This window comes from Macrosteles quadrilineatus, unplaced genomic scaffold (assembly GCF_028750875.1).
Source record: "Macrosteles quadrilineatus isolate MER2022 unplaced genomic scaffold, UCM_ALF_1.0 Scaffold_1__1_contigs__length_201487025, whole genome shotgun sequence".
NCBI classification, from domain to species: domain Eukaryota; kingdom Metazoa; phylum Arthropoda; class Insecta; order Hemiptera; family Cicadellidae; genus Macrosteles; species Macrosteles quadrilineatus.
The window spans coordinates 166,068,999-166,085,208 of NW_026542594.1; the positions used below are offsets into that span (position 1 = coordinate 166,068,999).

Consider the following 16,210-nt stretch of genomic DNA (forward strand, 5'->3'; position numbering starts at 1 on the left):
TAATACATTGATAATGTGGTTGCATACAATGACCAGACGAAGTTCTAAAGAACGAAACTAGTTGTCATACCAGCAACTGTGGTTGGATAAGGTAATCCTTTTTATTTTATCAATAATATATTCCAACCAAGGGTAACAATGAATAACAAAGTACTGTGTTGTTTGAAGGCTCGTGAGCTATGTAATTCCAGGCTTTGCGCTCCACATTTTTTGTTTTAAATCTTACAAGTATTTATACTCTTAAAATATTTATAAATTATTGTCTACTTTTTAGTGCGTTTAAAAACGTGGTATTCTTAAAAAGTATTTTTATTTATAAATTTTTTACATTTTTTCCGTTTTACAGCACTAATTTTTTACACCACTTTGAAGGTAATATTTTGTGTGGTTGGTGCAGGTTGACCTATTGACCAAAAAAGAGACCCATGTTTCAGTCTCATGAGATGAGCATTAAATTTAATATTTACCAGCTGTTACCCACGGGCTTCACCCCGTTTGACATCATATTAAGTATTAATTAAAACTATTGATTGGTTAAGTTAACCTGAAATAAACAAAATACAGTAAAATAAACAAATAATCACCCCTGATTTTAATAAGGTAATAAACTGAAAGAATAACAAACAAATAAGTACAGCTGAGGTATTTTTAACATTAGGTGTATGAAAACTTCCCTTTAGAAAGGAATTACGACCTTAAAGGGCAATTTATGACATAATGGAAAGTTTTGCGCAAGGTTTCTCGTCATGACGAACATTTTAAGTATATGGTTTATGGGGGTGTGACTTGTAGTTTTCTCAAAAGTTCATGGGTACTTTTGGCTTTATTATATAGACTAGCTGTAACCCACGGGCTTTGCCCCGTTTAACTTCTTAATTTTCAAAATGATCTCGTTCGCGTGGCTCAATGTCGTCCTGACGTTCGTTCGCTACGCTCACCCACTTTTAGGTTAGAGCTCGTTCGCTGCGCTCACTTGCCTTCAGGTTGGCCATAGCCGTCTCTAGTAATATATTACTAGTAATATATTACTAGTAATATATTACTATATAATATTACTAGAGACGGCTATGGGTTAGCTCGTTCGCTACGCTCACTCACCTTTTGGTTGCAAATTAGCTGTTGTCATAAATGTAAAAGAAATAATAGTGCTGTACCCTGTTGGTAATCCTTGTAACTTTAATGCTATTGAACTTCATAAAACAGAACCAACTTGTTTAATTGAAACAGCTGTTAAGATTCATTAATTCCATTTAAATATGAGTACTCATAAGGTTAACATGGGAAACTCCAGAGCCACTGGGGTGGAGCCCAGAGGTCGGAGGGTAAAATCCTTTCTTGGTGAGCGTCTACTTCCCAAAAAGAAGATGCCTGCCAAGTTTCAGGTTGCTAGGTCTTATGGTTTCTGAGATTTCGTGATGAGTGAGTGAATAAATGGATGAGTCAGTAGTATTTGAGGTTTATATATATATAGATAGAGCCCGAAAGGATTTTTGAGATAAGAATATGCTTTAATGTTAATCGGGAATGTGAGCTATCATCATGCCAATTTGTATCCCAATCCGTCCAGTAGTTTATGCGTGATTGAGCAACACACACACACACAAACACACACACAAACACACACACAAACATACACACAAACTCACAAACTTTCAGATTTATAATATTAGTAAGATCATTCGACAGTAATAATTTAACACTAATTTTTCTGGTAATTGAAGATATTTTTTTTCTCAATGTTGTGGGTGGGGAAAAACGTGAAGCTGGCCACGTCCACAAATCAGTACAGTTTATTCATTGTTCAGCACTGTTGAACACTATTTTTTCTTATCTTTACTATCATACACTAGCCCTAATTAAACACTATTTTTTTATATAAAGGCTACTTACAGTCTTCGCAGTCCTGTTAATTTAGCACTAGGCCGTTTTGGAGATAACTCCATCGTCGGGTGCGTAGGCATCATGCACTATAAACAGAGCTATGCTGCGCGCGCCCTACGGCAGCACGGCACGGACGGGCGGGCGGCACGGCAATTTTTAAAAGTTAATAACATTGAATGTCATATGAGTCTAGTGAGTCATATGAGGGTAGTGTGTTTAGCCGTGCACGTTCCTTAATGTTTTCGTGTCGTGTCAGTGCCTTGAGTTGCATGTATTATTTATTAAGCTTTGACGCAATGAAAATGAAGAAACCACGTACAAAATGTAAATATGTTTAGCTAGCTTTTTGTTAGATATTTTATAGTATAATTTGAAAATTAGCATAATACATTACTTTAGTGCTACAAAAATATAACTTGTCTAATATAGACCTAATATCGGATTTGTTGGGGTAGATTAATGTGAAATTACAACACGTTTTAAATATACTCTGTTATTAAAAATTTTTCATTAACACAAACATAGTTTTCGTAGATACACGAGTCATGAAATCTAACGATTTTTTGTTAACGTTATAAAACAGAAAATCGTCATCGTTTGAATGCATTTGCAGTTTGTGTCAGCGCGGAATGAGTTTTTGAGATGCTACTCCCAAATGTGCTGTAACAAAATGTATAAGGTAGCACTGCGGGGACGAAGATTGTATAGCCTCCCAAGACTTTGTAATATTTAAATCATTTCTTATTTATTAATTCATGTTTGACACATTTCTATGAAAGATGTTTTGAGTGGTACATTATGCTAAGTTAAATGTTACGTTGCATTTTTTAAACCCAATACTCCTGAAATCCCGCACATTTTTCAGTCTACGCCAAAAATGATTGCATTTGTATTTTTCCCAATCTATGTAATTAATATAGTTCCATTTTTAGTTCTTAGATGTTATTTTTTAATACAACTATATATGCACTACTATTTTTGGATTTTTTATAAATATAACAAATGTGATTGTACACAAATACCTCATTAGTTTTTGCAAATATCCCTATAGTTAAGTAGCTAATTACCATAGGTGCACGGTAAGACCAAGACCCGGGACCATACACGATTACTTTACCATTTAGATGTCCCCAGAGGCCAAAAACACTATTCGTTCAAACTTGTATATGTGTGTGTCCGTAAACACGATAACTTGATTAATTTTGGTCCGATTTTGATGACATCATCTTGCAAACCAGCATGATCGGACTATGGGAACGGGGTTTATGGAATAAAAATGAGGTTTTCTCATTTTTAACCCTGAAAAAATACAAATCTATACTATTATAAAAAATCTAATGGTGTCTGTCTGTATGTGTATTACTAATAGGCGCAAAAACTACTGAAACAACAAGGCTTAAACTTTACAAAAATATAGCTACCATACCAAGGACCATTATAGAACTATTCACACTTTAATACTGACCGTGGGCTTTGCCCCTTTGGCTTTAAAAGTTATGAGGTGAGGATTTTAAAAGTAAATATTGATTGGTCTCCATGGCTGCAATGGGAGTAGGTACTCACAATGTTTACATTTGCTTTGACATTTCAATGTTAACAAGAAGAACTGCCAAATTGCATATTTCCAATTTAAGACAGCTGATCCAGTGAAATTAAATATAATATTTCACACAATTATGTGGTTGGTTTATTTAATCTAAAAATTTACCAAAGATCATTTATTCAAAAACTATGTCAATGATTATAGAAATAAAAAAAATATTCTAAAAGCGTTGCTGTATCAGCTCAGGCTCTGCTTTCGATTTTTATAGTGTCTTAAGTGATATGCAAATAATGTTATTGATATATTTTCATGGAAACATTAAGAAAATTACAATATATAGATGTTTTGTATGTATTAGGAGGCTACTTTAAATAAATTCGAACTGCTTAACATGTGTTAGATTAACTTAACATAACTTCCACATTACATTGTTTTTTTGTATATTAGGTAAATTTAGTTATTGTGTTTTCCTAGCATGCTTAAATTAAACTAAAGAATGCCATCAATAACTAAATTGTACATAGATTTTTGTGTTCTAAAATCTGTTTTATATGTGTAAGTGTAACTATATTTAATTATGAAATGGTAATACAAAAAACTCTAATTTTATCTTAACATAGCTTTCAGTTCACATTTACTTTATTAATTTGATATATTTATTATTTGTGTTTTGTCACACCACTAATTAAATAAAACCAAGGAAAATAGCATAAAACTAAGCAGTACACACATCACATTCTTTTGTTTCTAAAATCAATGAAATATCTGTTACTATGTTTGTGTGAAAATGTAAAGGTAATGGACATGAAACTAGATTAAAAGAACTGGTTTGTATATTAAGTTGTTTGTGTATATTTTTGTAGAGTAGAATCAGAAATGCAATGAAACATATACTGTATTTGCTATTACATTTTTTTAGTCCTTGATGCATTGATAATCTTATTAGTTTTGTCTGCTGTCCTTAATGCTAAATTATTTGTTTAACATTTTTCGTATTATAAATATAATTTCTTTAATATTTCAAAAGACTGTATTGATAAGGCACAGCAATATTACTAAGGTCTATAACAGCTGACTTAGTTTTGCTAATGATTTATTGGGAGTGAAGAAACTGAAGATGGAAGGATTTGTGATTTAATATGAAGAGGAGTGAAATTAAAAAAAGTATTCAAGTAGTAAAGTATTAAAAAAAAAAAAGTATTTCAACTTCAAAATTGAAATTTTTTAATGTCAAAAATAAAGAGAAAAGATATGTAATTAAGGGAAATGAAGGTAAATCATGTATGTGAAAGTTTTATTCGGAGATTTGGTCAGTTTTTCTCATATCAGCATACACAAGATTTAAAATTAATCAAAACCAAAATGGTGGTATCCACTACTTACCAGATTTAAAAGTCATAACTTAAACGTTTTTATTAAGGCCATAAAAGTTGAATTTTGTTTCTAAAAGCGTTATGTGTAACTATTATATGCAACAGATGTAAAGATTAAAATGTTTCTATTTTGTGTCCTCTTCCCGTTGCAAAGCACGGGTACAACAGCTAGTGTTCAATATATCTTTAACCATTTTAATGAACTTAAAAGAACAAATAAATTCGTATATGGTTACTGTACGGTTATTGGTTACGGATGAAATTTAAAACATTGTAAATTCGAAATTCCCTTGTTATTGTTATTGTTGTTGTAGTGAATCGGTGGCTCGGTCGGTACGGTCGCGGACTTCGGGCCCAAGGCAACGATGTCGTGCGGATCCTGGTCACTGCTGAAAACATTTTATCAGTACAGATCACCTTTGTACAATACCGGCTTACTCCTTGCTTTGCTGTAAACGATCCACGCACGGGCGGTTAGTCTATGTGGACGGGCAAATGTAAGTTTGAAGCCGCCAAGCTCTTTATTCTTCAGGAGAATAAGTAAACTTGTTGTAGTTTGCCTGTTTATGGATATATTTTGATCAAACTTAGCCAATTTATTTATTTTGTACTAGACTTTTTTTACCAAAACACTCAGTTTATTACCCTCCCTGTAGCAGAAAGCCTAGGAACTCGTTAAAACTAATGGTATTTAAATATATCTATGTGGAATTACAATCTGGCAATTTAAAATTTACTTAGTCTGTAGGTTTGCTGCGGTGGGGGTATGCTTTAAATCCTGTTAAATTAATAAAAACACATAAATTTTATAACGCACATTTTAAAAGCCATATCAAACCATGAACCATGAATCATTACCATTCATTTTAAATGAGCTCTATATTTTTATTAATTGTGTAGAACATATATCTGTTACACTCAATCTCCGAATTCGGACAATGTCCGAAATTTCTACCCACTCCGCGATGTGGATGGTGTGAAATACCCACGTCGCGAAGTGAGCATTTTGTTCGGACATTGGCCGAAGTGAAATGCCCAGACCGCGTTGTGGGTAAATTGATTCACTCAAATGCCGAAGTCATAACGTTCTTCGGCGATTGAGCAAATCTAAAATACCTACAACGCGATGTGAGCAAGAGGGATTGCCCACGTCGGGTTGTGGGTATTTCTAGTTTGTGCAAACGCCGAATTTATGTTTAGACATGTTACTCCCACCATTTGCACTATCTGCTTAGGATGGACGGACCTGCACGTGCTTTGTGTTTCCTTTAATGTTGCTGTTTTAAGGCTACCAAAACGCCTATTTTTGCAAAGCGGAATAAACATAATTTCAATGTATGTGTAATGGACCTTTTTATATTTTGGTTCCTATTCAGTAATTTGCTGTTTTCTTGTATTTTCTAAAATGCTATTTATGCATGAAATAGTTAAAATCATATACATAAATTTTATTTATTTTACCTAGTGATTGTGGATTTCATGTAGATTTATGGGTAGGCCTATACGGTAGTTTATATACTACTAGTCGGCGTTTGTGCAAACTAGAAATACCCACTACCCGACTTGGGCAATCATTTTGCTCACATCGCGTTGTGGGTATTTTGAATTTACTGAATCGCCGAAGAAGGTGTTGACATCGGTGTTTGAGTAAATCATTTTACCCACAACGCGGTCTGGGCATTTCGTTTCGGCCAATGTCCGAAATAAAATGCTCACTCCGCGACGTGGGTATTTCACACTATCCACATCGCGGAGTGGGTAGAAATTTCGGACATTGGCCGAATTCGGAGATTTAGTGTAACATATCTAAATACTGTCGGTTATTTCCCCCATGTTACTGTGTATGAGGATTTGTGATGCTAGATGCAGTGCGGTATTTGTTGTAGGGGAGGATCTGATGTTGATTTTGTTTGTTACTTCTGTTGTACCTGGATGTCTCGAATCTGTCGTCCTCTAAAGAGGTTCCCTGTTACAATCAGTAGATGCTTCTTTCGGCTGGTTGGCTCCCTCAGGCTTGACTTGACTGTAAAGTCGTTGTTTTAGAGGTCAATCTTTGAGTATAAAAATCATATGAATTGACAATAACAGCCTTGTAAAAAATATGCAGAATTCATTTCAATGTCGTGTTCTTTTTTTGTTTGTTAGAGAAATAATCTCTGTGACATGGCACTAGCAAATCGCTAGGATTAAGTTATTTAACAGCCAAAATGGAGTGTGTATCTATTACTATAGTTGGTTTTCAAAAATTGGGCGGCTTGAGAGGAGGTTTTCCCTCCACTTTTTTTTGTTGCTTAAAACATAATTTCGCAGCTGATTGACGTTCTGGCAAACCTCAGCTGTGGAGCTGTTGTTTCAAAGGTAGCGTCAAGTGGAGGGGTGGATTTATTCAGCTAGGAAGCCTAAGTTTTGTGAACTGAGTATAATGTGCCAAGGTGTAGATTGTATTATACATTTTCTTTTACAAAGAAATTGTGATTGTTGAATTAGAAATTATTAATTGAAATCTATATAAATAATGCGAGCGGAATTCAAACATTGAAAAGCTAATATTTGTTTTTATTATTGTGATTAAAAATTTTTTGCAACTATGTTAAGGACTTTTCATCATAAGTAGATAGGTTTTTAACCACGTAAAATGAAAAACAAATTATAAATACTGTTTGGCTAAGAGTTATTATTGGGAAAATACGAAAAACTTCATTTGAACAGGATTGAGAGAAGTCAATAGGTCAGTTCTCTAGGGAAATAAAAACTAATGGAGAGGTTCGCCAACAGATTCCAATCATGATTAATGACAAAACCTTAAACACCACGGCTCCGACACCCGTTCAACCAGAATTAATGATGCGGCTTTTGCAAAATCACAAGGTGAATTGGAATAGCTATAAATTTTACTCCTAAAAAGTTCGAAATCATTCTTTTATTTTGATCTAAGTCTTAAATCTCAATAAGGGACAGCAGTGGAAAGGTTCTCTGTAAATTACATCGGGGCCACTGAAAGAACTAATAAATGTTTTATACTGATTTCCAATGTTCAACATACTAAAAAGTATTGCTGTGTGCTCAAACGCACTTATTGAAGCGAGTTGTTGGTGTGTTGTTCCGATTAGTTCAACCATTCGTACAATAATCAGGATCTGCATTTTTTATACGAGTTTTGTATATTGTGTACTTATACTTGTAACTTTTGTACATATACTTGATGTAAATGTAATGCTAAAATACTCTACCTTAAGATTCAATAGGTTGGTCATTAATTTTTGTACACATTTTAAGAAAAAATATATAAATAACCAAGCAGCATAGAAACATGGGAATTGTTTCATTAAATTGCAAATTTAAAACAGTTTTGTACAGTAACTGAAAAAATTAAAATGTCAGCAATTATGAAAAGTAGTTATAAAAAGACTGTAAAAATCACTCAAACTGTTATTGTAAGTTATGTTCTTCTGAGGTGAGGAACCTTTAGACTATATGTTAGACACTTCCCAGTCGTTCGAAATGTCTGTACCACCATTTTATAGAATTGTTACAAGGAAAATTAAGACCATACTCTAAACGAAGCCTTCTTCTAACAGTCTTTACTGATTTGCGTTCATGAAACCAAAGACTTTGCTTTTTATTTCACCCTAGTATGTTTTTACTTAAGGTTTGATTCACCAAATGTCATACACAGCTGGTGTAGAAAGGTCCATTGTTGGTTTTTCCATGCTATCCAAGCTGATTGCTGACTATGTTACAACACAAGTCATTGAGAAAAAAAAACATAGCTTAAACCTACTTTTAAAGTGATTTTTACAAATTGTTTTACAAATTTTTACAATCACTGACATTTATATAATTATTGTTTTACAGTTACTGTATAAAACTGTTTAAAATGTTCTATATAAAGAACAATTCCCATGATTATAAGTTTCTTGGTTGTTTGTTTATATAATCTTAAAATGTGTCCAAAAATTTATGACCATCCTGTACATCAATGGCATATACAAGATCTCATATTTTGTAGGTTAAACACATATTGTGGCTAATGTGATTAATGGTTTAAACAGTATTGGTATAAAATGAATCTGTATATATTATGCTGCACATACATATATTTAACCCTGCATCAAATTGTAACTACATCATACCTGGTTGGAAAAATATGTCATTCAATATTCAATGGAGAGGGAGAAAATATGTATTTTCGTGAAGGTGTTCAGCTCCCTTCAAACCTGTCATTAACATATGAATGTCGAAGATTGAAGTGTAAAGACCGAGGTTGAAGATATAAGCCGCTACGTGTTGTCAGCACGAACTGACGTCACCTAGATGCATCACGCATAAACTCAAATCTTTATCGGAACATGTTTTATATTTCACACTCCTCTGTGAAAATCTGAACTATAAGTACAGTATTTCATATTGTTAACGGTGTGTTGTATATGGTTTTTAGTTTATTTAAATGGTTTTGATGTAGTTCAAATTACAACATTTTAATATTATTTGACAAATAATTGAACATTGTTAAGATTTTATTTTAATTAGAAGCGCATAAGAGTATATTGGCATTAAATGTACTAATAATTATCAAACAATAACTCTTAAATAAATGTAAGTTGAAATAAGAAATTTATGATATTCAGGAATCTTGGGTGGTAAAAAAACTGCATGAAAAAGGCTACATCAAGTAAGCTATATATTTCTAGCTTCGTTTCATTATAAGCATATCATACACATTCAAATATTAGGTATAGCTTTAAAAAATTCAAATAACAATTCATTTTTAACACCAGGTAAATAAAAGTGGTGTTTTAGAGACAACACAACAGCTCTAAATAACCTGTAACTAAATAAACAGAGACTTATAGTAAATAAAAAATAGTTTGTCTTTTTTAACACATCAAACATGAACAACCTTAACAGTTTATTATCCTAATCGATCATCAATTCGAAAAATTATGTTTGATTAGATTTTTTTCAAGTTTTTGCTACGTTGTCGATTTAAACTATTGAAATACTACCCTAAAATATGAGTTAAACAAATGGTATTTCAAACCTCTCTAAACACGGGTAATAAGCCGACTATAATGTCAAAACTTTAGATTTAAAACTAAATAAGAAGTTCACTTGCAGTATCCAAGGTCTATTTGTATTAAAATTCATTTTCATAGCCCCAGGATTGTGTTAATATGACAAATAATGGTTAAACATACCTCGTCAGATAATCCTTAACATGTAGTGTCGAAATTGCTACATATGTTTCGGTGGTTATTTAAACATCTCCGCCATCGTCAGGCATACATTTTTTATATTATTTTAAAGATATAGATAAATATTCCTATATCATATTTAGATTAAGGAATATGAGGTATGACGGTCGTCTATTTGATTTAATCAGTTTTGAAGGTTTAAGCATGAACTAATTAACCCAAACATGCAACTAAGCAGCAATGACAGATCGTCTTATAGATCATGCTCATGTCCAAACCTAATGTTATGTTCATGTTACATGGTTGACCTATCGTACTCGCCATCTTCGATCACTGTGCACTGTGCAGTCAGTTAAATGTTGCCATTTGTGCATAAAATAACAACACAGAGAAAACTAACGCAGATAACAACCTAATGGACTTTGATGCGTTATCATGTCACCATTGACTGTACATTTAAAAAATTTTATTATTGGTTTTACCATGCAAGTTGTAAATAAAGCTCGAAGCACAATTATCATAACGATACAGTTGTAACATTATGTTAAAATTAAAAGTAAGAAACAAGTTTCTGTACTTCTTTTACTTGAGTTTTTATCAATTTTAATTCTTACTCTTTTTAATTAAAATCTATCTAAATATTATATAGCCTAAGAATGTAAACTTTTAAAATATGAAAGTAAATTGGCAGACATAACCGAAAATTGTATTTCTATCAACTTTAAATAAATATAATATTTGAAAAAATCTCAACAGTCAATGCATATAATGAAAGTAATCCAATAGATGGAGATTTTAGTGATAGGATTCACTTTTCGTGTCTTGTGCTATATAAAATATGAAATAATAAACGTTAGCTGCTAACAATTAAGCAAAGAGGTCAACGATATGTATCGCTCAATTATCGTTCCCATAAATATGACAACACAGCTGTACTTAGCTGTAAGACCCCAACCATAAATTTATTATGGTAATTAAATAGTTATAGTGTAGTGAACATTGTCCGCTACACCACAAACTATTCGCGACAGATGACGCTACTACACAACACCTGGCCCTCGTTGTATCCTACAGAAGTGCAAGATCTGACGGCTATGTTTAAACCAACACCAACAGTGTAAAACTATTATGGTAATTCAATAGCTTAGTCAAATGGTAATGACTTGAGTTATACCGTATTTACCATTATGGTGCTATGCTAACTGGTCATTATCCGTCGTGGGAGTTTTATCATTTTAGTCATATCTATAACATATCTATATACATATCTATATATTTTTAGGTAGATAATATTATACAGTTACCTGAAAACTATTAAAAAGAGTGGTTCACTTAATGAGTCTCAAATAGATTTCATGCGTAGCGTTGGTCCTACAATGATTAAATAACATTATTTTCCGCTAAATCGACTACAAGGAATACCGTAAAAAATATTTTTAATGTTTTTAGAATACAGGGTGATAAAAAACTAGAGGGCTACAGTCCGAATCTCGGAATTATCAAACGCAAACATGTATTGTATTTTACATAATTTTAAATCCCTATTAAAAAGAAAAGTTTTGGTGAAAACATAACTAAATTATCTGAAGCCGTTTCAAAATAACGGCCACTTTTTCGAAAAGTTTGATTTTACGGAATAACCTGAATTTTTCTTGAAGTTGCATATATCTTTACGATGATTCAAATATCGCATTCCTTATGAGCTAATATTTATTATGGTATCCGATATTGTAATATTATCTTTAGAACAAAGAAATTAAAACAATCTTTTTTATATTTACACAGCCGTTACCCAAAACTAAAAAACTTCAACAAGATTGATATGTCAGACAGCACATAGTTCTATTTCCACCAAAATGTTTCTTTATAATAGGGCTTTAAAATTATGTAATGTAATTATATGTTTAATGTTTTGATTGATTTAACACCCGGTATTCAAAAACTATTAAAAATAAATTATTTACCTTATTCCTTGGGGAATATTTAGTAGGAAATTGTTTTAGTTAATCATTGTAGGACCAACGGTTCGTCTGAAATAAATTTGAGACACCTTAAGTTAACCACCCTGTATAATATTCATTTACCATGAGGAAATTAAAATTTATTTATTTATTTATTTTATTTTCAATGCTACAAAACAGCACATGCCAATTACTTTGTAGCATTAATCAAATAACAGGAATGTTAACATGATATTACAATTAATAATAACACAACTAGGGAAAAAATGTCCGTCTTCAATGGTGACAGTTTCACTCAAAATATAAATAAAGAATATAAAATATAAATAAGAATATAAATAAGAATGACAATATAAAATTTAAATATACAGTAACAAGAGAATTTATACTAACTAAAATAATACTGATGGTCATGAATCAAATATAATAAATATAATATAAATATATAACAAATAAATATGTACTATTTAGAAAAATTATAAATTAACGTTGATAAGAAAGTTTGAATTCATTTAACAAACAGACATTTAACTTTTTTAGTGATAAATGAAATATATCAAATTGATAGGAATTACAAGTGCGAGACATAATATTTAGTGGAGAATTGAATCCAAGATTGGTACGAGAGTAACGAGGGGTAAATACAAGAGTGCTGCGTGAATTGTGTCGTGGAACGTGAAAATTGATTTGTCCCAGCAAGTCACTATCGTCCAGAACACCGCTCACCAGTTTATGTAGATAAGATAAGGCGGCCAACTTCCTTCTGTCACTGAGACTAGTCATATCAAACATGGTCAAGAGCTGGTGGTATGAGATGTTGAATGTATAGTGACCAAATGTTTTAAAATACATAAATCTTAAAAATCTTTTTTGAATCGCCTCAATCATGTCTACAAGGTAAAGCTGATGAGGATACCATACAACTGATGCATATTCTAATCGTGAGCGCACCAATGAACAAAATAATAATTTTACTGAAAATTACTGCTAACAAGACAAAAAAATTACCAGGCAGCAATAAATGCTACTAACCTTACGTGCATTGCAGATACAGACACAGACTGCCTTATTAATTTTTAATTGGTTTAGTTTTATCTATCTATATATTAATAGGCAAGCATGTTTTTTTTTTTAACCTTTTTTCTCAGCTCGTGTGCATCGCAGGGGAAATCTACGCATACTGTTAGAAAGATATTTGCCTGTAGATGTGCAGAATCCCTTTATAAATTAAAATAGGCTAAAAAATAAGCACAAAAAACGAATTTGAAAACTTCAACAAATTAACATGGACCAGCTGGGTTGCCATGATGGTGACGAAATAACAACAAAATGTAAACAGAAAATCAAAACAAATGGAAGAAATCCCAATCACATGTTTTATTTACAGTGTGGGGAGAAAATAGAGAAGTCTGTACATTAATTATTTTTGGTCGAGTTTCGACCACAGGACGACCACTAGTTTATATAAAATGGTAGACTTAGATATTACTAAAAAGGTATTTGGTAGACGTAATTTTATTGTAAACATTTAACTTAGTAATAGTTATCATTTTTGTGCAAAGCCTGCAGATGATGTTCCCTGGCGGCAGCGACCTCGTGAGTGTCTGCCAGGTATCCGGACTTGAGCACCACGGGCTTGGCGAGGGGTCTGTGGTAAGGCACCAAATGATGGGAGTGTCCATGGTCGGTGCCGTAGTCTGAGGCGTATCTGCCACTGTAGTGGTCGCCGTAGCATCCGTGAGCCTTGGCCTTGGCTACAGCGGCGAAATGCTCAGCCTTAGCAGCGGCCACCTCGTGAGTGTCTGCGATATGTCCGTCATGCAGGACATGTGGGATGGCGGTGGGTCCGTGGTACCTGATGTCTCCATGATGGTCGTCATAAGAGCCACTGTATTCCTGGCCGTGACTGTATCCGTAGTCTCCTCCGTAGTGAGAGTGAGATTCTTTGGCTAGAGCGGCGAGATGAGCGTTCTTGGCTGCTGCTACCTCATGGGTGTCTGCCAGGTAGCCGTTGTGGAGGACGACAGGCTTGGCGGTGGGTCCGTGATAGTAGCTGCAGTACACACTCTGGGTGTATAGGGCAACAAAAAGTACAAAGTACTGCAAAATAAGGATTGTGTTAATTCAAGATTTGAGAATTTACATAAGAAATAAAATGAGAGCAATTCAGAAAAAAATAGAAAGTCAACATCAATTTAATCTGTATATTATTAAATGGCATGTCCCATTATTGTATAATATGAATTCAACTTGAAAATGGGAGATATTGATCCACCTCCAGAAACGTTGTGTAGTTTTAAACACAAGAAACGTTGTAAAGGGCCAATTTATAATCGGAACACGTTTCTTGATTTTCTTTGAAAATCAAAAGTTATTTAAAAGTCATTTATCTGTTATAGGTGCATGCATACTACTAGTAAATTTAATATGTTCCAATAGCTTTAAAAATTAGATATTATTTGCTGGTAACCTATATGTCTATAGATTCTTGAATGCATACGGTTTATAATATAATATAATTAGTTTGTAATATAATAATGCCTTTGCACACGCAACAAATTTATAATTTAACTAACTTATTTTATAATTAACATGTTCATGTTTTATTAATTTAGATTGTATAAGTACATATAACAATACTCGTTGCTACAGTAGGTACGGTACTAATTTATACTGTAATATTAACAAATAAAACTTAAACAAAGCAGTAGCACAAAATATGACATTGTCTTCAATGAAGTAGTAATGAGTGAACATACTCACCAAAGTGTCCATGTTGGAGTGTAAGAATGTTCTGTGTTGGTGAGAGCACTGTGCTGTATTTATACTTAACCATTGGTCAATGACTGTACTCTCTGTGTGTGAGGCAATATCCTGAGATTCAGCAACATCCTTGGAATGCTTCGCTGTAACTATACTTTTAATTAAATATACTGTCATGTTGTATACTATACGACTAAAACCTTTATGAATAGTAAATTATCTCATCAGTTGTGTTTCTATTTTATTAGTTTTACTAACCATTTAGACCTAATGAACTGTAGGAGTAAAAAACTGTGTTCTTTGGATTGAGAAAACTGTCGACAAGAAGTTACTAGGTTCTAGAAAGTTTTAACTGGTCTTTAAGAATAGGCAACCTCTGTTCTTTGCTATGTTAGTGGTTAAATCATGTGAAAAGTATTGGTTTCATACTAAGCACCGCTGTCCATGATTTCATCTACCAAACATTTTTATACAATAGATACTATATCCATTTGCTTTTTACATACTGGCTAGTTTCTGTTCTTCCCCCCTTAGACCACAAGCTACCAATATGAAACCCTCCCCCCCGTGGGAATTTATGACTTATACTTTTTTTGTTGGTATTACCTACCAGATTAAGACTTCAGTTGTTTGCTTCTTTTAAATTACAGCATATTCCAAAAAATAAAGAAAATCTGTTAAATTTAAAAACTGTTTTATTTAAATTACAAAATGGGTAACCTACATTAATTACTGTACCTGAAGTTAACGATAGTGTTTTTACAATGACACATGTTCTACTAATATTAAAACATTTGGTGAGTTGCGTCGGGATTACGTAAGTAATTTAGTGTTATATATTTTTAATTAGTCGATACACAATGATTTTCACATAACATAGTGTACAGTTAAAGGAAAGTGAATGAAAATCGATCACTCATAAAATAGATGACGTTAAAAATTCAAATCGTTTATGATAGTATTATTTATAGTGTATATACAAGAAAAAAGTGTGCCTTCATACTTATATTAGATTCATACAGCAGACACATACATCATGGAGAGTCCAGTCAAATATGAATTAACAGAAAGTTTAAGATCAATGAGCAAAAGCATCTTCAAGTCAGCATCATTAGAATAATATAATTCACAATATTACCTGTTCAGACTAAACCTAAAATTCTATGTAACTAATTAGGATGAACTGTAAGCAGCATTGTAAGGAATTTAAACGTATCGGAGGTGAACCTCGCAAAGTCAAAGCTCTGTTTAATCCGACTGCGGAATCTCAAGGTACTTATCAGGGCTCTGGAGTTGCCCAAGTTAAGACCGAATAATGTGGAGGATTAAGAGGATTTAAAAATAATACTGTTGGCTTCTTTGGTAAAAAGGGAAATACCGTATATAATTGGATTTCTAAATGCTTAATATGCGATATTAACTTAATTACATAACAATTGTCAGAACTGTATTATATTCTTAATTATTTTTACATGAGTTGGAATTTAAAAGTAT

At 32.7% G+C, this 16,210-nt stretch overlaps 1 protein-coding gene across 1 annotated transcript; it reads right to left on the reverse strand.

Annotated features, from left to right (window-relative positions):
* Positions 1-13,323: 13,323 nt before the first annotated feature.
* On the reverse strand, positions 13,324-14,734 carry LOC128982818 (cuticle protein 5-like). Its single transcript, XM_054401838.1, has 2 exons — positions 14,717-14,734; positions 13,324-14,053 (listed from the first exon to the last, which is right to left on the reverse strand). Exons 1-2 carry the CDS (start codon positions 14,726-14,728, stop codon positions 13,487-13,489), a joined length of 579 nt encoding a protein of 192 aa, XP_054257813.1. The 5' UTR covers positions 14,729-14,734; the 3' UTR covers positions 13,324-13,486.
* Between the last annotated feature and the right edge of the window lie 1,476 nt (positions 14,735-16,210).